General features: G+C 40.9%; 1 protein-coding gene across 1 annotated transcript in view; it reads right to left on the reverse strand.

Annotated features, from left to right (window-relative positions):
- The window catches only part of BRF1 (BRF1 general transcription factor IIIB subunit), a 172,230-nt gene that overhangs the window by 39,029 nt on the left and 110,868 nt on the right, over window positions 1–22,333 (reverse strand). The window contains exons 12-15 of the mRNA XM_005520067.3: window positions 8,878–8,939; window positions 6,693–6,774; window positions 6,539–6,594; window positions 4,455–4,711 (exon numbers count right to left, since the gene is read on the reverse strand). Of these exons, the coding sequence (XP_005520124.1) occupies window positions 4,455–4,711; window positions 6,539–6,594; window positions 6,693–6,774; window positions 8,878–8,939 (457 nt within the window). The remainder of the gene's footprint in view (window positions 1–4,454; window positions 4,712–6,538; window positions 6,595–6,692; window positions 6,775–8,877; window positions 8,940–22,333) is intronic.

Here is a 22,333-nt window from a genome sequence, read left to right on the forward strand (position 1 = left end):
AAAGAGGATTTTTCTGGAGTTCTGACACCGACTGAAAAGCTAACAAAAATGTAGCTGGAGCAGATGCTAACTGAAAATGTGCATCCTAGAGCAGGAACTTGAGCAGCAGAACAAGTCCCTGGTACTGAAAGGGCAAAATTCCCAATACCCAAATCCCATGGCTCTAAAGCACAAGTGGAGCCATACACCAAGCTGTACTGGCAATACAGATAGACAGCAAATACAGGTGAGACCATAGAGAGAATTTGGAGGTGAATTTTCAAATCTAATCAGATCTGAGATCACTAGTAAGGGTTTTTGTCATACTCATAGCAGGCATGATTTGCTTTGCTATTATATATTCATATGGTTCCATTCAGAACAACCTTGTTTCATTACAAGAGATTCCACTGTGCTTCACAGTCCTGCTTCATTTCTTCCAAGGCAAATTCTTCAGGAGATTAACCTGACACATTTACTCCCCTGATAATAGATCCTGTCTTTTCTGATATCATTACCAATTTCAAGCACATAGCAAGAAATAGGCTTAAAATTTTTTAAAAGTAGTGACTTGAAAGCTTTCTTCTTCCCACATTTTCTTGGTACAACACATTTCACTTTACATGTAATGTTGTAAAATTCAGCTCAAGTAAATATAAAATAAATTATTAAGCTTCTAACCAAGTACTTCCAGTCCTAAAACCCCTCTTTATTGAACTTGAAGTGCTCCAGCGCTCGGCACAGCTCTAACTGGAGTTCAGCTTTTAAGCAGCTTGAAGCAGCAATTGTTCTTTTATTGGAGTTCAACATATTATTCTTATGTTTCATACGCACAGAAGACATTAGTGAAGATAAACTGTTCAACTGGTAATTGAAATTAGAGTTGCAACATCTATTATGGTAGCATCACTGTGCCACATCTTAAACACACTAGGAATGAAAAGGCTTTTGCATATGAAGCACCAGTTGTGATGCTCACTGGAAAAAAAATGCAATAAGAAATGGAATTAAATACATTCACACAACATAAAGTTGCCTAAAATTACTTATATTGTCATTACTAGTCTTCTACCATCCTGACAGATAAAATAAGTTAGCCCACAGTATAATTCTGGGAGATGTGTCTGAGGAAAGCACAGCTTCTTCTAAGGCTCGAGAAGTTCACACTGAAGAAAGCTGTTTAAAACATCAGTTTGCCTCTGAAAATACTGATGTACATAATATCTACCCACCTAACAAAAAGAAACCTGCACAATCTTTGGAAGAATTCTTTGAAAGTAACTTCCTCACAAAATTGCAGAAATTACCAAACATTTCTGAGATTTCAAAATTAGGATTTTTTTATAAAATAAGATGTAGATAAAACTATATTGTCCTTGAAATCCAAGTAATCATTAAGTAATTATAGTATCAACAAAGCTCTAATAAAATAGCCACCAACTGAAAGACTATCCAGTTTAAGCATATTCCTGGGACCTGTCTAGCATTTCAGCTCTTTATAAATTTCTTCCAAATCAACAACTTTTTACAAGACTGTAAAATTTGCCTATCAGGAACACATCAGGAAACAAAAGCTTCTCTGTATTTTAACTTATTAATGCTGTAACTGCTACCTCATGTGATATTAAAAAAAGAAAAACCACCCAGAGATTGCACACTGTCTGGTTGGGGTAACCATTTTTTTAGGGATAATCTGAAGTCCTCTGTATGGAAATAACAGCACAGACTATTTTAGAGCAAAAGGCAATTAGAAAGATGGAAATGAAGATCAATTTCCTATTTCCAGAGTGCTTCAGACTGTATACGAAGACGACTTCTAAGACACATGACAAACTTGGCTACATCATCTGTCTAAATCTGGTGTGGTAAGTAAAATGACTTGCAAAAGGAAATCAAGAAAGATATTTATCTATATATATTAAAAAATTTCCATTTTTATACCATTAGAAGAGCACTGCTTTAATCACCAAGAATGGATACTCTTTTCCCATCCTGTAACTTGGTACTCCCTGTACTGGCATCTCCTAATTGGGATCAGAACTAAAGAAATAGCTCCTTGAAATCTGACTACAACTCCAGTCAGCTAAAGGACTGGATCAAAGCCTGGTTATTCATGGTGCTACTGGAGTCAGATGCAGCTTACTAAATATTTAAAATACATAAAGATAAATATTCAGGCCTATAAATCACTACAAACCAAAACAATAGATTATTTTTAAGGTCCCTTCCAACCCAAGCTATGATCCCATTTCTGCAAATGCCTCCTGGAAAAAGACATATTATATGCTTCATTCATTTTCTAATGAGCAATGTTCAGGAGTTTTATTATTATTAATTGCATATAAATTATCATGATTTTTGTATCCCTGGGAAAGTATTTAGCCATTCACCTCTCAGAGGAACAATACTGAACAAAGGCATTGAATGCAAGGCATATAAGAACAATGCAGAACACAGAAATTTATGCATGTCATTTAAAAGGCATGGCATTTTAAAAAAATCAAAAGTATGTCATAAATCTTTAATTATAAGGGAAAAAAAAAAAGCCCAACTAATGTTTGTCAAGTCCTTGATAATATTTAAGTAAGAGCACTGCCTACTTCAGGAGTGCAAAATCTTCTTAGCTCACTTATCTGCATGTATCCTCAACCTCCTCTGAAGTGTTCTGCTGCAAAATTCATTGTATCCAAGATCTGCTAATCATCATCAGGAAACTCTGTTATGCATCTTAAGGATGTACTTTAAGCTCTTGAGAGGAAAAATAAATATGTTTTATTAGCTGCTTTTGGAAAATACTGATTTATATTTATTTAGAAACCTTTTCAAGTTGCACCACTGTTAAATTAAATATTTATGGCATGATTTTCCAAAGAGTTTAATACCTGTTAAGAGTTTTACATGCTGACTTCATCAGGAGTTCCAAGGGCCCAACATTTCTGCAAACCTCAGAAGTGACAAGGCTGGGATGTGGTGAAGGGTTTGAGCTTGGATGTTACTGCTGAGCTCTGAAATGCAACCAGGATTGTGCCCAGCCCCTACTTACCACCCAGCATTGCACTTCAGACAACTGAATTGGTCCTACTTTACTGGAAATACCAGAAATATGACTCTTTAATACCTGTTAACTACAACTAAAGCATAAGATAAATGCTGTTAAATTAATCCCCAATGCATATTCGCCATCCTTTACCAGTGGGAAACTTATGTGCAACTTACAGGGGAGCCTAAAATCCCCAGTGAGTCAACAGCTGGAAAGCAAAGCTTTTGATACTGAGAACAAGAAGTTGAACGAGGATGAAGCCAAAAGTACAGAATAAAGAAGAAAGTCTGATATACTGTAAAAACCTGTATCTGGTGACAGTGGGAGCAGTGACTTTAGCATTTGGCTTCTCAGCCCAAACTGAAGCCCACGCCTCTGGCCTCACTCTCAAATGACGTTAAAATAAGTGTTTAGGTTTTCCCATCCTTATTTTCCTCAGCTTCTGAGCAATTTGCACTTACTGTCCTTCCCAGCATTCCCAGTTTTCAGGTACCCCATGTATCCTGTTCTTTCACCAACAGATGTTTTCTCACACCTTGTAAGTGGCTGCCCTCTTGCCCTCCCCAGGTCCCTTACCCAGTTTCAACACATGCCTAAATCTGAACAACAGTGCAAAGACATCATTTAATATTTCAAAATCAAATACCAAGACTTCCTTTTGGCATTTGGTCTATAATTCTGGCAGTAAATAAATAGGCAATAAATAAATAACATCTAAGTAAGAAATTACTTTACATCAAAATGATTCAAATGATGATCCAATGTGGCTTCATAAACCAAAGACAGATAAAACAGTTGAATGTTGCAGATTGGACACACCAATCTCCTTATACATTTTACAGCACACTACAAATCTGCCCAGCAAGTTGAGTATTTCTCTCATTAAAGCAGGAGCTTTCACCACACTATAAAACATTTTCAAATGCAGACCAGAAAACCAATGAGCATATTTACTGTAAAGCTTTGTATTTGTGTCATCAATTAACAACGAAAGTTTGGAATAAAACTAAAATTAAAGCTAATCAAAGCAGCTAGCTGTCAAAACAGATGGGAACTATAGTTTTCAAATCAAGCAAGAAGGCAAAGCTTTCAAACATTTAGTGTCATGTCAGCTCATACAGACAACTTAAAGGAAGGACAACAAATGTTGGGATTTTATGAAGAAAAGGTGTCCCTGGCTGATAGATCCACATTTATGAATCTCCATTAATTTTGTGGGTCTTTTTGCTTCAGGATGATTAACTCACACCAAAGCAGACCTCTGAAACGTGAACTGTAAATAAGGTGTCGCCATGACAGTGCAGGCAAAATAAATAAAAACAGAGCCCTGACATTATTTTAGCCTCAAACAAACGCTTCAGTCCCTACATTGTCTGGCTCAGAAAGATACATAGACAGTCTCACAGACAGAGATATAAATGAACAATTGCAGTACCTTTTTCCCACACTGTTTACAGGGTTGGCTATATTCCTACTGGCAATAGATTTTCTTCTTGACAGCTTCTTGGTGTTGGTGCTGTCATCAGTGCTGTCATCCTCTTTCTTTGGTGTGTTACTTCCTTTGCTGTTCAGGTCCCTTAGCACATTATAATTAATTTTACTCGAGATTTTCTTCTGTTCTAACATCTTTTCAATTGCCTCTCCTGCTGTGCTGGCTTGAATTGGCTCCCGCTTCTTTGCAGATTTCTTTGGCTTAATTAAAATATAAAATTAGTGATGTAGATATAAACAAAGTTTTCACGAAGCAGAGGGGCAAGTTGGAGTGCAGCAGTCCTGGCTCAGGTGCTGCTGATGTGGGGGATGCAGGTGATGTGCCCAGGCTAAGCCAGTGCTCCATCACCTGCCACTCGATGGGATCAAAGGGTCTCTTTTCTCCAAGAGATGTTTGTTTGCTTTTTTGCCAAATGCCCAGAATTTATTAGAAATTCTTTACTTAATAGAGAGAGAGAAGGATGGGCCATTTTTCACTTATGAAAAAAAAGGGGGAGGGAACTCCTGTTATAGCAATAGGGACCTCAAAGCATCACCCAGCATGGAAATAAAGCATCTCCCCTGCTAAAACTCCTTTAAAGCAAGAGTGAAGCTGGGTCACGACTCCCCAAAGCACTGAGAACTCCCTATCAGAACTCCAACTGTGATTCATACCAAATCTGAACACAGTGTGGGAAAGGCTCTACCCAACTCCTCCTCCACACTGAAAAGGCCAAGAGCACAAGCAGCAGCAGCTTCTCAAGCACGGGCTGGCACCAGCACCAAGGGACAGGGAGCAGGAGGCTGCAGACTTGGGAGCACTGTCACCTGCAGCTGCCTCTCCCAGGCACAGGCTGGGAGCCTGGCTGATGCTGTGCAGAGCCAGGCAACCAGGAACGACACTGGAGAACATTTCCAGCCATGTCCCATGCCTGGGTGGGTACGAAAAAAAACTACAACCCAGAATCTCTGTTTCTCATTTGGCATTTTCCTATTCAAAGGAAGGTTTTAACACCAAGCTCTGCAGGAGATTTATTTTTTAATGGATAATAGCCCCTCTGTTTACCTACATGGGTCAAGTGCTACCTTGAAATTGGAAAGCACCATATTAATCAAGTTCTACTTGAGCTGTCAGAAACAATAAAAGGTTAGAGAAAAACTCCTGTGTTGTCCGAACAAAAAAGGGGGTGTTTGGGCTACGTGGCACTGCCAACGAGTTATACAGTTTTGAAAATTGCTGGTAGACTGCCACGTCTGCATAAATGCAGGATGAATGAGAAACTCTGAAGTATAAAACAGTGTTTCATTGTCTGGTTTTGTTTTTATTGTTGAAATACCTAGGGGAAGCAGGAAACGCTGCCTTTCACATTAGTCGGAAAAAAAGATAGAGGATATACACACTAAAAACTAACATGGGTTTTAGTTGCATGTGGAAGATTTGACTTGTCACTTGCTCAATTACACAAAATACTAATGTTGTAAATCGTGAATATACGGCCAATTAAGCTGCTTTAAACTGCTAAACATGGAGACAGGACATGCCATTTGTTAACATAACCGTTGCATTCTTTATGAAAGGTAGAACAAAATACCCCTTCAAGTGACTGTAACAAGGATCTGTTCAGTTCTCCATAAAGAAATCATTATTGTAAGAGCAAAGAAAGCCACTGAAGTTATGGCAAGTACAAACAAATTCCCCATGCACACGTTAAAAAAAAAAAAATCAGACATGTCTTAAAAGCTGTATTTTAATAAGCAAGCAATTAAAACAGCAATCATAAATGCAAAGAGCCAGCTATGACTTTGACATGCACAGAATTTTCTCATAATAGCAATTTAAAATAAAAGTTTGGGCAAGAAAGTGTTTTACTCACCACCTAAAAAAAAATACAGCCTTGCAACTCAGTAACAGCTAGACGTACTGGAGCTTTTGTTCCTTTAGTGGTGACCTGTACCATTATGCCCATACATCTACAGGGAGCTGATCAGCAGATACAATGAATTTCCAGGACATTTTCAAACAGACACAGTTAACACACAATTTAATACCTTGTGTTCCTTATAAATCCCAAGCTCCTTCTCTTTTGCTATTCTTGCTTCTTTTTCTGAAAGATGACAAAAGGGTAACCAGCATGAAGATTACACAAGACTATGTATTTCAGCAACACCAGCCAAAAGGTAAATTTCAGTCCTACATACTTACCTTTTTGCTCCTTCAAATAATCTGCATTCTCTTTCATCCACAGCTCTGCTTTTATCTGAGCTTCAGCTTCATTAAGTATATACTAAGAGAGAAAACAAATTTATCTACTTTCAGAAATCAAACTGAAAAACCACTGGCAAGGTCAATCCATATCCCATTTTTAAAAATACATTAAAAGAAAACATGAGTGATATAAGACAATCAGAGAGCATTTCTAGTAACATCTGAAGCTGGCACAAGCAACAACCTGTTTTCAAAAAACAGTGCTTGGTTTCCAAACTATGATGAAGTGACCAAAAACCATCTAGGACTCATTATACATGGTCTGTTAATTAAAAAAAAAATTATCCTGGGTTTATCATCTTTTTTCATATGATACAAGAGGCTATCATGACAATGTGGTTGTCTGCAAGTAATTCTGTGTGTTGATGGTGGTCTGTAATTCAAAACGGGATAGGAACCATTGCCCTGTGCAACCAAAACAAAAACACGTGTTTTCTGGGTAGGTTTCGGTGAAGCTTTACACAGTTACTGAGATTATTAGTTCAATGGCCACATCTGTGTGAAAGAAACCAGCTCAGATTGCTGGAGCTTTAGTCCTCTAGATTTCAGACAGCTGGGTTCAGTAACCACATGTAGACATTTTGCAGTTAACTCTACCTAATCTCTGTAATATCTTTAGTGGGAATGGAGCTGTAAAATACATCTAGGACTATCCAGATGAATCACAGAAATAAATAGACAGGTAGCAATTACTTAATTGTAGATGACCTAAATGTAAAATGAAGCCCATTATTTAGCACAATTATCAATGAAACAAAAGTTCTCTACAGACGATGCTGTTTGGGAGTGAAGAACAGCAGAATAGAGAAGACAAATTAGGTCATCCATCATGAACAAGACACTTTAATTTTAAGCAGTGCACCTGAGACTTGTAAAACTATGTTTAAGTGCAAGAAAAGCAAGCAGAGGTTTCTCCATCTTTTGGATCTGAACATTGAAGATTTTCTCCATAGTAAGATGTACATCTAGGATTTCATAAGAAAAGTAATTCCAGTCAAATGAAACTAATGCAGGGAAGAGTCCTTCCTCCAAGGGCTAAGCATGCAAGCAAATGGCTGTGCAGGCCCTGGTTTATCAGACCAATATTTTTACTCTTTCATCTGCTTCTATTAAAAGTGGGTCATAACAGTAAAATCCACTTTTTCCTAGCTCAGTTATTCATCCCTCTTAGGCTTTCAGAGATTTCATAATTGTGGGCTTCCAATATTACAGTCTATTGCCACAGAAATGAACATAAAGTCATAAAAGCAGAGTTATGACTTCATCATATAGCCTAGGAAGAGCAGAAGATGTGTTCCTCCCCTGTGATTGTTTAAATTATGGACTGGCTATGGTGAAAAGTATGGTGAAAGCAGCCTTCCTGCTCCCTCCATTCAATGTCTGCTCAGATCGTGAGACCCTAATGCCCAGCCTAGCAAATCCCAGCTCACAGGTATGCTTTGGAGATCAGCAATTCCTCTGCAACCTCATCAGTCTCAGTGATTCTGCACCCCAAAATAAATTTTTAGCACTGGCATTATCTGTTCAAATGACACTGTAAATCAGCTGGAGAGGGCATCAGGCTCAGAGAGCTGGACTGCCACGTGTCCAGGCACTGACCAGTTGTGTGGCCTCCAACAAGCCCTTTTCCACATCCATGCATCTGTCCCACTGAGTCTATATGTTAAATGGTATTTTTTGCTGCCACACAAATAAAAATGAATCCAGAAAACATCACAGAAATCTTTGGAAGTAGATAGGAGCCACACATGCTGGTTTTACAGTTTGGTTTCCATGGCAGCCTCCTATGTTGAATCTGTCTTAATTAAATAATGAATGTAGAGCTCCACCAAACTTTTTAAAGTTCTCCTTTGGAATAAAAGACATTCTAAAACATAATTATTCCAGCATGTTAAAAGCAAGCAGCAGGCTCATAAATATATATAACTTGGTCATGGAACACCAAATTCACAGGTTTGCATGAACATTAGATTTCAGATCACTGAAATTGCTCAAACCTCTCTACAGATTGGAGAGAAGAGGCAGTTGCAAAGAGAGGATAAACCAGGTAAGAACCATCTTGTCTTTCTCAGACATCCAGACAACCAGCATAAAAGACACCTAGGACAACAGGGCAGCTTACCCGATCTATTTCACTGTCATCGATTCCACTCAGATCTAATTCGCCATCTCCTGTATTCTCACCTACAGAAAAGAACACATTTTGATCAGCCTATATGTTTGTCCAAAGTCTATTGCAACTTAAGTTCTGCAGTAATGTAACACTTCAGGACTGTCCTTCAGAGATTTGCAACCTTCTGCCTTCATCCACGAGGTTTAATGTGTTGCTGAGTATTTTCAATACAGAACTTCACGCACACAAATTCATCACATTGGATTAATTTAAAACTCAGGAACCAGCACAGTCTTCTTCAGTACTAAAAATCTGCCAGAGACTTCCAGTCACATTTTTTTTCACCCATTTTAATTTACAAACACAAATGTTCAGCAGGAAGCTGGTGAAACCATTTCAAAAAGATGACAACTTTTCTTTCATCATAACAAAAACTTCTCTGTCAGAGCATATAGGTCAGTAATTTATCTCTAAATTATGACTTAGAAAATATTTTCTATTTTCAGGGAAGCAGCACAGACCACTGCTGACAGTTACACCATGGCTTTCTTCTTGACTTTCCATAATTACAATTTCACTACAATTTTGCTAGTTTGGTAAGTTATTAAGACTTCTGAAAACAAATTTTCAAATATTCCATCCATTGAAAAGCGTAACAGCACAGAACTGAGGCTTAATTTGTGACTAGAACAGCATACAGCTGCAAAACCTGATTTTCCACATCACATTAAAGAACTATAGCAATACACTATTAACGTAGTCCAGGTAGAGAAGAAAACAAATTATTTAACAAAGCCTTATGCTGGGGAATGAAGCAACCTTCTTGGTCATCTCCATTACATCTAATAAAGATCAAACAAGAAGTGACCTCACCAGTTCACTTGCAGAAAAATATACACAAATTACATTTCAACAATCTGCAATAACAAATTAAAACCAAAGTGGTGCAGAACAGCTTGGCATATTCACAGTTCCCACTCCCCAGTACTGGGGATGTGTCTCCCCACAAACCAAGATCTTTGAACGGATTGATTCCCCAGCCTGGTGCTCCTGCACAGCACTGGACCAGCAGAGGGTGGTGCCAGCAGCAGCTCTAGGATCCAGCGACAGGTCATGGCAACCAAATGGTCAAGTCAAGCAAAGCTTGCAGTAAAGAGCACTCCCAGAAGATAAAAAATTATCTGCTTGACAAAAGTCAGGGGTTTAAACCAGTTGCCTGAAGTATGTGAAATCACAGGGCTGGGAATCCAAGATAAAGCCAGGTTAGGAATGAAGTCTGAGTTTGCTGAGGTGGTGCAAAGGCTATGGCTGCTCAACTCAACAGACATTCCCTGGGATCAGCCACTGAGCACTCACTGAGGACTCAGGTCTTTTCAAAATCCACCTGAAACAATCAACAGAAAGTTTTATACTTTCTACCCAAGCCACAAGCAAAATGGGTTTTAGCCCCCCACAAAATGTCCCATCACAAGGAACAGCACAGAATCACACAATGGTTTGAGTTGGAAGAGACCTTAAAGATCATCCTGTTCCAACTTCCAGCCATGGGCAGGGACACCTTCCACCAGACCAGGTTGCTCCATCAAGCCTGGCCCTGGACACTTCCAAGCATGGGGCATCCAGTTTCTCCAGACAACATATTCCAGTGTCTCACCATCTTCACAGTGAAAGATTTCTTTTCAGTATCCAATCTAAACCTTCTATCAGTTTGAAACCATTTCCCTTTGTCCAGTCACTTCATGCCCTTGTAAAAGGTTCCTCTCCACCTCTTTTGTAGCTCATTAAGGTACTGAAAGGCTGGAGATTGGTCACCCTGAAGCCTTCTCTTCTCCAGGCTCAACAATTTCAGTTTTCTCAGCCCCTCCTCATAGCAGAGGTGCTCCAGCCCTCCGTAACATTAGGGTTTTTTTCCTGAGATTGTCTAACAGAAATAATAACAAGTTTACCAGTTCAGATAATCTGGTGCTAAAGACTTTAGCACCAAAAAGACTTTAAAGAACATTTCTCACTGCCGTTATATTTAAAAATTAATCACACACTAGTCCCAGGCACCAGATTTACTTTACAACCCTTTTTCCCCAAAATACTTTAGAAGTGCAGAAGATTTTATAATAACTCCATAATTGATCAGTACATATGCTTTTCTTCTGATCTGATCTCTGCACAGTGCACTAAGAGCAGAACTTTCTGCACCAGTGCCAGCAGCTCCTCACGCAGGCACTCTGCTACCAGCCAGGCAGGCAGGGATGCACCCCCAGGACATGGCCCAGCACCCCCTGGCTTGAGGATGGGGAGGAAAAGCAAGGTGACAAAATACATCCCTGTGGTTTGCTGCCTTTTTAATGCAACTGACTGAATTTTTTTTAGCACAGCATAATCATTCAAAGCGTGGAGGGGAATCAGCCAGGGGAGCGCAGGGTATTCCGCAAGGGAGTACTGTACATCTCTCCTGCTGGAACCGAGACAGAAACTTCCAGTGAGCAAAATGGCTGAATTTTCACCAAGGAAATGAGTAAATACTGAGTCCACTCTCTGAGACACCCTCCCAGGAGATGGTCCACCTGGGTCCAAGAAATGTTCCATCACATAAAATGAAACAGCTCAACAGCAGAGTGCAAGGGAAGTCCTGACCAGGATAACCCGGTTCCTAGGTTGGAAGCAGTTCATACAAAAATGGAACTTGAACTGGGTCTCCCATAGGCTCGGTAGCACTTTAACCACCAAACTGAAGGACAGAAGGGGGTATGGCCTCCACCTTCATTGCATTGTCTACCCCTTGTTTCCTCAAGGGTTTTATGGGGAGAAAACCCCCAAATTTTCAATTTGGTTTACCTGCATGAATAAAGGATTTATTTCTCTTCACTGTTCATTGTACCAGATAAACTAAAGTGTCCACTGTCAACACAGGCTTGGAATTATGGACAGAATAAAACTGAGCCAACCTTGAAAATCACTAGTAAATTCTTAAAATCATAGGCTGGGAAACCGAAACTTGGAAGTGGTGATGAACACACCTACTGTTCAACTTTACATAAAATTGATTCCGATATTTATGGTAGTAAAAACTGCCAAAGCATCTTAAAAACAATAAAAGTATCCCACTGAAATCAAGCTGCCACTGTTTTTCATCATTATACACCTTGCTCCTCCTATACCCCACTATATTTTTGGATCAGAGGTTTAAAATTTAGTATGTCACAGTACAGTAGGTGCCTGTTCTCTTATACAGCCTTAACATGCCAGACTGAAAATGATGCAATTTCAGGCACCATGAACAATTTTACTTGTCATTTTAAATATAACTTGTTACTGAATTAGGTGCCAGTTTTTCTCATTGGATCAATTAGCAACAGGGACAGAAAACTCATTCTCCAACTGTTAAATTGCAGAGAAGAATCCAGAAGCAAGTTACACGTAATAAGCGTATCTTAGACCCCCATAACAGCAGCGGAGGGAGTAATTGCAGGATATCCCTCTGCCTGCAAATCTTCCTTTTTCCTGCCATGGCAATAGGCATTCATTAAATGGGTTTGTCAGAAGTGAAGGTGCCTTCAAATTCCGAGTTTAATGCTTTCACTGAGAAAAAAAACAACATGTTTCATTACAGAATGCCAATTCAAAATAAAACACATCCATTTTGGCATGAAAATTTCCGTGGCAATCATTTCCAACAGGAGTAGACCCTACCAGCCACAAATATCTGTCTGCTTGATGCTACACGGTTCACTGCAGGGCATGGAAAGCAAACCCATTGCTTTTTTATGTACCAGAAAGATCTTCCCAGCTGCTAAACTTTTCAAATCGATTTCTAAATTATCATTTTCTCTTTTAATAAAAGGGTCGAAATGAAATGTTCGATGAAATAAAAACACAGATGTGGCCAACATCTGGTCCAGCCTCTTAAGAGCTTATTTAAAAGCAGTAGCATCACGTGGCACAGCTCTGAGACATCATGGATTTCTTCTGTCAAGAAAAACAACCACTTTACTGCAGGGCACAGGCAAAAAATAGGTTGGGCATTAAAAACAACAACACTCCTCCCCTTCCCTCCAAATCCAGTTGTTCAACAAAAGGATCACCACAAAGAGCTTAGAGCAAAGACCAGCTCTTTTCCATCCTCACCCAACATCTCTGTAGCAAGAGGAGGAGGATGGGCACTTCTAGAGCTTTCCATCAAGGTACTGAATCAGCTACATTCATACTACCTAAAACCATCAATCATCCAGCCACCTCCCTAAAAATTTAAAAATAAACTCCCCCCAAAGCCCTCCCTTTACAGCCTTTTAACGTCTCTCCAACCAATTCCAGTAGACATGAGGGCTACAATCAGACACTGGGGATTAGGTTTGTAAACCTGTAGGATTATTAACTGTTCTTGTCATTACTAAATACAAACTAAACTGTCTTTTAACACACCCTCTCCCCTCTCCCTGCCTCTGTGCAGCTAGTTAAACGTATACATAGTGCACTATTATGGGGATTTATTACAGAAGAATCATTCCACCCAATATATTTTAAACCCCACATTTTTAAAAACAGCCACATGAAGAATATGTTTTTCTGTTTCTATTACAGGAGGCAGCACTATTTATTGCTCTGCCCAGATAAGAGGATTTCCTTGCAGACAGAAATGGAGGCTGAACACTTCCCAGGAAATCCTCTAGAGCAGATATAATAGAAAGGCACTTGGTCCTCTGGTCCTATGCAGCAAATACATCTTTCATCACACCGTTTCGTAGCAAAGAGTTTAAACAAAGAACCTTTCCACCTATTTGGCACAACACCAGACACCAAGCACTTCCAGCACAACAAAATCTGAAAACAGTTGAGAGATACATTTTCAGCTACAAAAATCCTTAAGCAACAAACCAAACAACCTGAGCCCAGGGCAGCAGAAACACTGGGATTGATTGCTGCTCTCCAGGGAGGGATTAAATCCAATGGGAGCCACAGAAAGCTCCTGCAGATCATCAGAGGGACCCAATGGGCAGAAAGGCTTTAACATCTCAAATTGATGATTGAGGCCAGTGCCACTTTGGGGAACTGCAACTTTGGGGAGTGCGAAGGGAAGTTGGTGGCTTAGCATCAAAAAAGGCACTGCACAACCACGCCAGGATATAATTGATTGGCTGATCAGAGGGGACACAAACCCATCTGGAGGGGGAGATAACTGATTTACTGAGGGGTGTGAAAGGGACAGTCATTTAGGGTGGGTAACCGGGAGGGGAGAGGAGCCGGGCAGACAATGTGCCGTGGTGATCATGCTGTAGGGACCAGGCAGGGAAGAGAAATGGATGGGAAAATGCTGCAGGAGCAGCAGCAGCACAGGATGAAGTACAAGGATCGATGGGTGTGCAAAGGAACACACCACACATGAAGGCATGAGCAGAGTCTGCAGGGCCATATGAGTGGAGAACACTGCAATTTTCACTAACACAGGGCAGGAGCCTCCCTCCAGAGCAGGCTGGGAGGTAATCCTGGCTGTTTAAGCTGTTGCCAACCCCATTGCTCCAGGTAAGGCAATCCCAGCCCGCCCTGCCATGCTCCCATCCCACAGCATCACCCTGCAGCTGCCAAGGGCTCCAGTTCCCCCAGCTCACCTTCAGCAGCATCATCATGTGCTGTCATAGAAGAAGCATTCCCCAAAAACAAAACGGAAGGGCAGAACAAAATTAATTGCACTTGCTGATGAAATAAGGTCACAAAACACATGACGTGTATGCTCATATTTAAGAGAAAATGTTTTTTAATTTATTGTACCTGGAGCCACCTTGAAAATTACAGCCTACTCCTTCACAGTGCCAAATCGACACCACGATTTAGGTCTGGTGGCGTACAGAGCACACGAGGCCATGCACACAACATAAAGATAAATGAAGTCTGTCACTTTATTATTTCCTTCTGCCAAGGCAAGGTTAAGGGGTCCTCTCCAGCCAAAGCCAAGTTTCCAGCCTGCTAGTTCCTCGGAGAAAGCAAACACATCACACCACAGAGTGAGGCCCCGTCTTCCCAGAAACATTCATTCCTGCTGATGAGGGATGGTGGGAAGCGCTGCCGGCCAGCGCCGGGCTGCCCAGCACAGCCAGAGCACACAGCCCTGCCTCTGCAGAGTGCCCACTGGCCAGCTCCTCACACTGGGACTCTAACAAGTGTAGAGGCAGAGCCAAAAATGGTGCAAATGAAGGGCAAAGAGGGTCAATTTAATAAAAAAAAGGAAGTCCACATACTCTACTATTGCAAGGTCAGCCTGTAGAAAAGCTGGGATGTACAAGCTCATCAGCTATTTCCTCACTCCTGCCTACTGAAAATAGGACTTTCTCACCAAGCAAAGCAGAGTAACAGCCAGGGCCAGCCCTGGATGGTTTGCAGGCACTCCACTGGGCTCATCTGCTGTAGGCAGAAGATTTTTCCTACAGCACTGGGCCTGAATGCAGTGCAGCACTAGAATCCCATCTTTATTAAGTGTCTGTGTCCATTTCCCCACACTGAGACTCAAGGTCCAGATGCTCTGTCCTGCACAGCTGAGTGACATCCGACAGCCTTCCCCCAGCAGCCACCTTCCTATGGTGGTCTCAGAACCATTACCCGTTCACAGGAACGGAATTTCAGATCTGTGGTGCTTAATGATATAAGGAAATAAATTAAGAGAAAAGCTTTTCCTGCAGTCAATCCCTCTCACGGAACTTTTGTTAGTGAATATATTTTTTATAAATTAAATTTCAGTTTTGGAAAAAAAAAAAGCACCTAACAACCAACCCTGCTGCTTTCCTGAGAGCACATCCATACTGAAACAAATGCTATTGTTTAACCTCATAGTCCATGGAGGGTTTAACCAAACCACATCCTCATACTTTACATCCAGTTAGAGGTTATACCACTCGTCTAACAGACATGGAAACTTGTTAACTTATACTTAATACTTCAGAGAAACAGTTAATCTCTCCATTCTTTCCAGAAATTTGCCCTGCAATATATATTTTTTTCAAAGCAGGTAGTACAAAACCAGCCCAGGAATAAACAAAACCCTTCTGATTCTGAAGAATTTTCTTTGAAAAGGTAAGCTCCTGTTCATTGAACTACACAGCAACATAAAAAGCCCTTAAGAAAAAGCCCCTTTCAACCTCCTAAAATAAATACAGCTGAAAATTAGGCTTTTGAACAGAAGAACATCTTGACACTGTCCTCAAAACCAGCAGCAGATGTTCTTCTTCTGAAATAATGTTCATGTTCCCCCAACACCTTTGGAAAACAATGATAAAAAGCATGGTTTATGCAACCTACTTGTTCCAACCTGTCGTTCTTTTCCAAGCTCACAACCCCGCTGCCATGACTGAGGACTCAGAGAACGCCTGCTTTCAACACTATCAAAAAAGTTCTCTTTTGCTGATGCAACCAATAACCAATAATCAATCTAACCAATACTCTACCCAGAAACATACTACCTAACTACCACAAATGACATTTTTCAGTGCCAAACTCTGGAAATTGCAAGAGCTCCCATGCATAGACACAAGTCTTCTCCAGCCTGTGATTTCTGCACCCAGCAATGCCAAGACCACGGTGCTAGTTCCGAAAGTGCCACACACTCACACCTCAGCCTACATTCATACATTCACCCCCTCCTGCCTGAGCAGTTATGGACTTAAAACTTTTTAAAATGAAAACTATAAAGACTGATTTCCCCTGCTTATTATGCTTTTCCAGCCGATCACCAATTCCCTGCAGTATTTTCCTCCTTTGCCTTTTATGCTGTTCTTGGCATCTTTTCTCCCCTTTCCCTTCCCCCTGCCTTCGTTCTTTTTGGTGCCTTCTGGCCTGTATTTTCTGCATTTTTTAAAATCTGTGCAGGGGGATCCAAGAGTAACAGTTTATACAAAGGGAGAGACCAAGGAGAAGAACTGATCAGCATCTCAATCAGCTCCCCTCTCCAAACCCCACAAGGGCAGAGCGCTGCCGTTATCTCTGGCAGAGGGCGAGGGCAGTCCAACACCCTGGAGAGCCGACAGCAAGAGCAGCCGGGCTCAGAGCCCACTCCAGCTCGCTTTCCCCATACTGACACACCACTGTGTAAAACAGCAAGAGCACTTTACACCCGAGCCAGCCACAAAGGGAACAGCTGGCATCATGTTTAAGTGCTGAAGCATCATTTCTGCAACTCGCCAGGTCTTGCTGCAGGCGCTAAATGTGCTGCTGTCTGTCCCTGCAAGCCCAGGATCCTTGACTGGCCAGCACTCTGCCAGCCCAGCGTATGTTTTATTGAGAAGTAAATCTCCACCTGTAACCCCCACACCAAATAAAATACCATGGTGAGCTCTGCACTACAGAGAACTTAAAAGCAAATCTTGGAATTTTGCTGGGACTATTATAGTTGGTTTTTTTGTTTTTTAATTGTGAATCAATTTCTGTTCCACCACAAAAAGAATTTAAATTTATACAGCCATGTAAGTATCCAACATACACAAATTGATCTAGGTGGTGGCATCCTAGCCCATGGCAGGGAGGTTGAAATGGATGATCTCTAAGGTCCCTTCCAACACAAACTGCACCAAAGAGCTGCTCCAGGTCAAAAACAGCCTACCAAAATAACTTAACTCAGCTGAGCAAGAAAGTGAGGCGAGTTGAATTTTCCACTTATAACTCGCATCTAGTCACCCTTACCACCTCTCAGCAAAGGTGGGCTAATTTCTACCCTCTCCTTTGAGGTTCAGAGCTTATCTATGGTAGATCTGGTGACAAGCTCAGCACCAGCCACCAGAAGCCACCTAAATGGCAGAAATGCTTCAGCAGAAAATTATTAGCATTAAGACAACATCAAAATATAGAGTATGGAATTATATACCCAAGTCTTTATTTAGAGAAAAAAATCAATTTGTGTCCTGGCCATTTAACACACTGTCTGGGCAGGCTGAATGGTGAGAAGCTGTTAACTGAAAGAAAATTATTAGGTAAGAAATTTCTCATTTTGTTACCCAGCTTCTTCCTTCCTTCATTGCTAATGAGAAATAGCAAGCAGGGAATTACAGAGATGGGGAGAGGGAAGAGAAGATAAAAAATTACCCTTCTTATTAAATAGAACAACAGGCAAGAGCAGAAGCTCCCCCATCAAATGCAAGGTGGGAACCTGGCCCAAAGGAAATTCTCTGAGGTGGATGGGGGCTGGACTCAAGAGCAAGGAACAGGCAGAGCTTCATGTTGCCAGAAGCATCAGAGACATGGAGCAGAGACAAAGGACACATAAGATCCTAACTGATCATAAGATCAGGATCACCAGTTGGGGTTTACAAACATGGAAGTAGGAGATACTTGGTTTGAATTCTTAAAAGGCGTTTGAATAGCTTAAAAGCTACAAAAATGCAGATCTGTGGTGAGAGCATCAGTCATTTATGCAGCAGAGACCTCCAGCCAGCAGAGACCATATTTTAAAGTAAAAATTACAGCAGTTGCACTGTTTCTTGTTAGATGAAGTGCTCTCTTTTTGTCTCTGACCATGCCTAGGTGGCTGAGAAACATATAAGTGATAGAGTACTTCTCTATCTCACTCTGGACCAAACAGAGCCCTTGTAGGAGCCCTGCCCCAGGGACCAAGGTAGTTTTGTGTCCATTAAGGCAAGTATAAATGAAGCATATAAAGATGTCTGCAATACAAAGTTTAGGCATTGCCTGGGTGGCTCCAGGTGCCCCTGGAGCACAGCAAGCTCCCTGGGTCACCTGGCCACACTGCAGCACACCCTGCTGCAGATAGCACAGCTGCTGCAGAAACTCCTCGGGAGGACAGGCAAGGCTCCGTCCCTCACCTCCTCCTCCTCTCCCCTCTGTTTCAGTGACTGCAATGATCCTTTTCCCAGGTGCACAGTAGACAGAGGAGAAGGATTTTAACATTTTGCCTGCAGCAGCTCTGAGGCCTTGGCATTTGGACAGACTGATCCATAAGCACAGCACAGTTAGCATGTGTACTCCATATGCTTGAGATCCATCCATTACAGCATTGGAATGCCCTCTGACACAGCAATTCTCCAAAAGAAGAAAGTTGCAGAGAAGTTCCGGGAGAATAATTTGTCTTATCCTCCAAGAACAGTGGAACAAGGCACTTCCATGCACAGGAGGTTTTGATGGAGCTGGGGAAATAACCTTTTCCCAACAAAGCTCAGCAGCATGATTCACCTGTGAAGCACGGAGCCGGTTTCAAAGGCAGTCTTTCAAGCCAATGGCTAGCAGAAAGGCCAGCCATCTGCTTGTGCAACCTGTCCTTATCATTAATCTCAACATCTGACTTGTATATAAAGTTTATGTTCTAACAGGACTATGCTTCATATGTCATTTTAGCTTTGTTCTGCATTGCTGATTTTACAGTTTCTCCTCAATCTGGCCAGGTTCTCCTCAACCTCTCCAAGTTACAGGCACTCAAAGGACCCTGCTTAAATGCTGATTAGATGCAGAGCAAAGCAAAGACTTTGGGAAGATTTTACTAAGTCTCAAAAACCCGGTAAGCATTTCAAAGGGCTCACTGGAAAAGATAAGGTCCCATATCCAAATGTAATTAATTCTGTATTTAAATTTATTAGGCCTCTACTTAACACAGTGTTGCAGAAGCAGAAAGTCACAAATCATGTCTCAGTCTCAGGTACACTGAAAGGATTCATGTCTCTTTCTGCTGTGCAGACATTTTATTGTACAGCATATTGCATAGTATCAGAGTTGTTCTTTAATTAAGTGAAAAATGGTATTTCTGTGGAGCTCAATCCAGGTTCTCCACAACAAACAGTATTATCCACCCATTCTCAGGAACATGACTACATGTCCACAGTCCACTAGGAGAGAGCGATGTACTTTTATCACACCAGTTAATTTAAACACATTCAGCACCACAGGTAATAATCATTTCTCTGAAATCGGGAAAATTTATTTTGAATTAACGTAATCAGAGTTGTCTTCTGGAAATAAATTCTGGATAGCATTTTACTATTTCATTACAAAGTCACACCAGATCATGATTACAAATTCAGCTCTACTGTACTCTTCTGTGGAATATACATTTATTTGTATTATATTTATTTTACTTCTTTAGGTAAGAATAGATGGATTGTTCCTTATCCTAGTTTTAACTAGGCAAACTCTTTCCACAGCAAACTTCAGCATCATGAACTGTGCAGTGAAATAAGCCCAGCATAATGAGCTGACATCATGAAGGGACTGGTGAGGGAAGAGCTTGCAAGATGCACAGACAAAAGCCCTGTCTCTGAAGGAGTAAGACTTTAAATCTTGCTAGCAAGATAAAGCAGAGAATACTGAAGTCCAGACAAAACATTCCCATGCAATTCCCTTCACGCCATCAAAACCAACATAAAAATCATTAAATGCTAAAATAAAGCCAAGCAAAGGAACATTACTGTCAGCAGCTGCCATCTGAAATGAATGACCTGGGTTGAAAGCGTTTGCTGACGTAGCTACAAGTTGCCACAAAGGCTTGAGGGCTGTGGCAGCAAACTGGTCTGTGGAACAGCTCAAGCCAGGCTGGTGGAGCTCGGCTCTGCCATCGCCCCCAGGGACCGAGGGGATGAAGCTGGAGCTTTGCCACTCAAGGGCCTTTTGGGAGCAGGACCACCTGCACCCCTCCCTCCAAACCAGGAGCAACAGACCCAACATCAGGCCAAGTCACTATTTCTGGAAGCAGTGGGAAATAAGCCAGGGATTCTGGCCTTTGGCCAGAAGAGGTTTGCAGGTCGATGAAAGCACCTTATCGTTCTGACACCACTGACAGGCACCGGCGTGGCTGTGCCAAGACATCCCTGCCTCGGCATCAGCCGGGGGAAATCCAGCCAAGGAGCACCAGAGGCTGTGGAGGAACAGACCCCAACATCTGCATCCACAAAAGTTTAATTCTCAAGGTGTTTCTCAGCTGCTACCAAGAGACAATTTCATCACTGCAGTGACACTGCAATCAAACAGCTTGGCTGACCAAAGTGATGCATCTGCCAGCCATAAAAACTTACAGAATACGTTTCTCTGCATTTTGCCCAAAAGGAGAGGGCAGTTTTGAACAATACAAGTTATCTAAATCACAGCCTTAATTGTGCTGGTACTTAAAAAAAAAAAGAAAAAACAAAAACCAACGATTTTAGGCTTTTGTGCTAATTTTAGACATTGCATTTTCCTTCACATTGTAGGAAAATCAACATTAGAAATCTTTGGATGCAGCAAAGAGAATGAGGAAACTTGCCAATTTTTGAAGAATCAACAATTAATATTATAGCAATTAACTCAGAAGGGTAACTACATGATACTGTAGGGTTCCCTGTGTACTCTGTCCCAGTGATTGCTTAAAAAAAAAATTTAGCAATGAAATGAAGTAAAAAATGTTCTGTTTATTTTTTTTCGAAATTACCAACATTGCAAACTCATGCTGGTGTTTGAAAGTCAGTCTGGGCTCTCCTAGTTATATATCCTTATTATCATAAAGATTCCACAATTGGAAATTACTTTTCGTGACACTTAAGCCAAAAAGAAAATAGCTCTATTGCATCTGCAGAACCAAAAGTAGTAAATAGTAATAAACATTCATCTTTGTCAATGGCTCTGCAAACCAATCTGTTCAGCACGAAGGTGCCATTTTTACACAGTTGCTTTATTACTACATAATTATTGATGGATCAGCCAAGTGCTCTCTCAAGGAAGACCAATCTTAAAAAGGAGCTTGTTAAAAATTTAAGTGTAAACCTTGGGATAGAAACTAGCAGTTATGTTTCATCTGATATAAACTTTTAAAGAGGAAAAAAAAAAATAAATTGGAGGGACAATTTTGAAAAATGCTACGTTTGAGGCAGGCATGAAATTGAAGCAGACAAGAAACTTTAATGTGATAGAAAGAAAGAATTGGGGACATCTGTACTGAGAATAAGCTGTAAGTAGCAGGAGGAATTATCAATCTAGTGCTGTGCCAGCTCTCTGCATTTCAATTGCTTCACAGGCCATACCATAAAAATTGTTTGCAATGAAAGAAGTATGAAGCATCCCTAGATTTTATTGCTCCCAGTGATATTCCACCCCATTTATGTGTGTACACCAGTTGTAGCCTTTCAAGTACAACACTGTTTCATATTAGTACCTGTTTAAATTACCTGCCCACAAACATCTTTCGGCGTTCAAAATGCCTCACTATTAAATTTTCTGTTTCAGTCAAAGTACTTCAAGAGTTTCTATCAAGTTTTCAAAGGCAAAGAAGTTTCATGCAGGTTTTCTGAAAGTCAAGATAAAGCAATAAACTTTAAATTTAAAAGGAGGCTTTTTCAGGAGAGAATTTTTGAATTCCCTCCCCACCTTGTTAAACCAAACTCCTTCATTGCTCCCAGATTTCTAAATGTTGCATTTCAGGAGCTGAACTTCCGAGCATCAACCTTACTCTCTAAAAAGACCCTGCATTGTAAAGTGACCTTGGGCAAGAGTGTATCTGAAATTGCCAATTCCAAGT

The sequence above is a fragment of the Pseudopodoces humilis genome, chromosome 7 (assembly GCF_049639895.1).
Source record: "Pseudopodoces humilis isolate 2021_Gansu_Grassland_sample_001 chromosome 7, ASM4963989v1, whole genome shotgun sequence".
NCBI classification, from domain to species: domain Eukaryota; kingdom Metazoa; phylum Chordata; class Aves; order Passeriformes; family Paridae; genus Pseudopodoces; species Pseudopodoces humilis.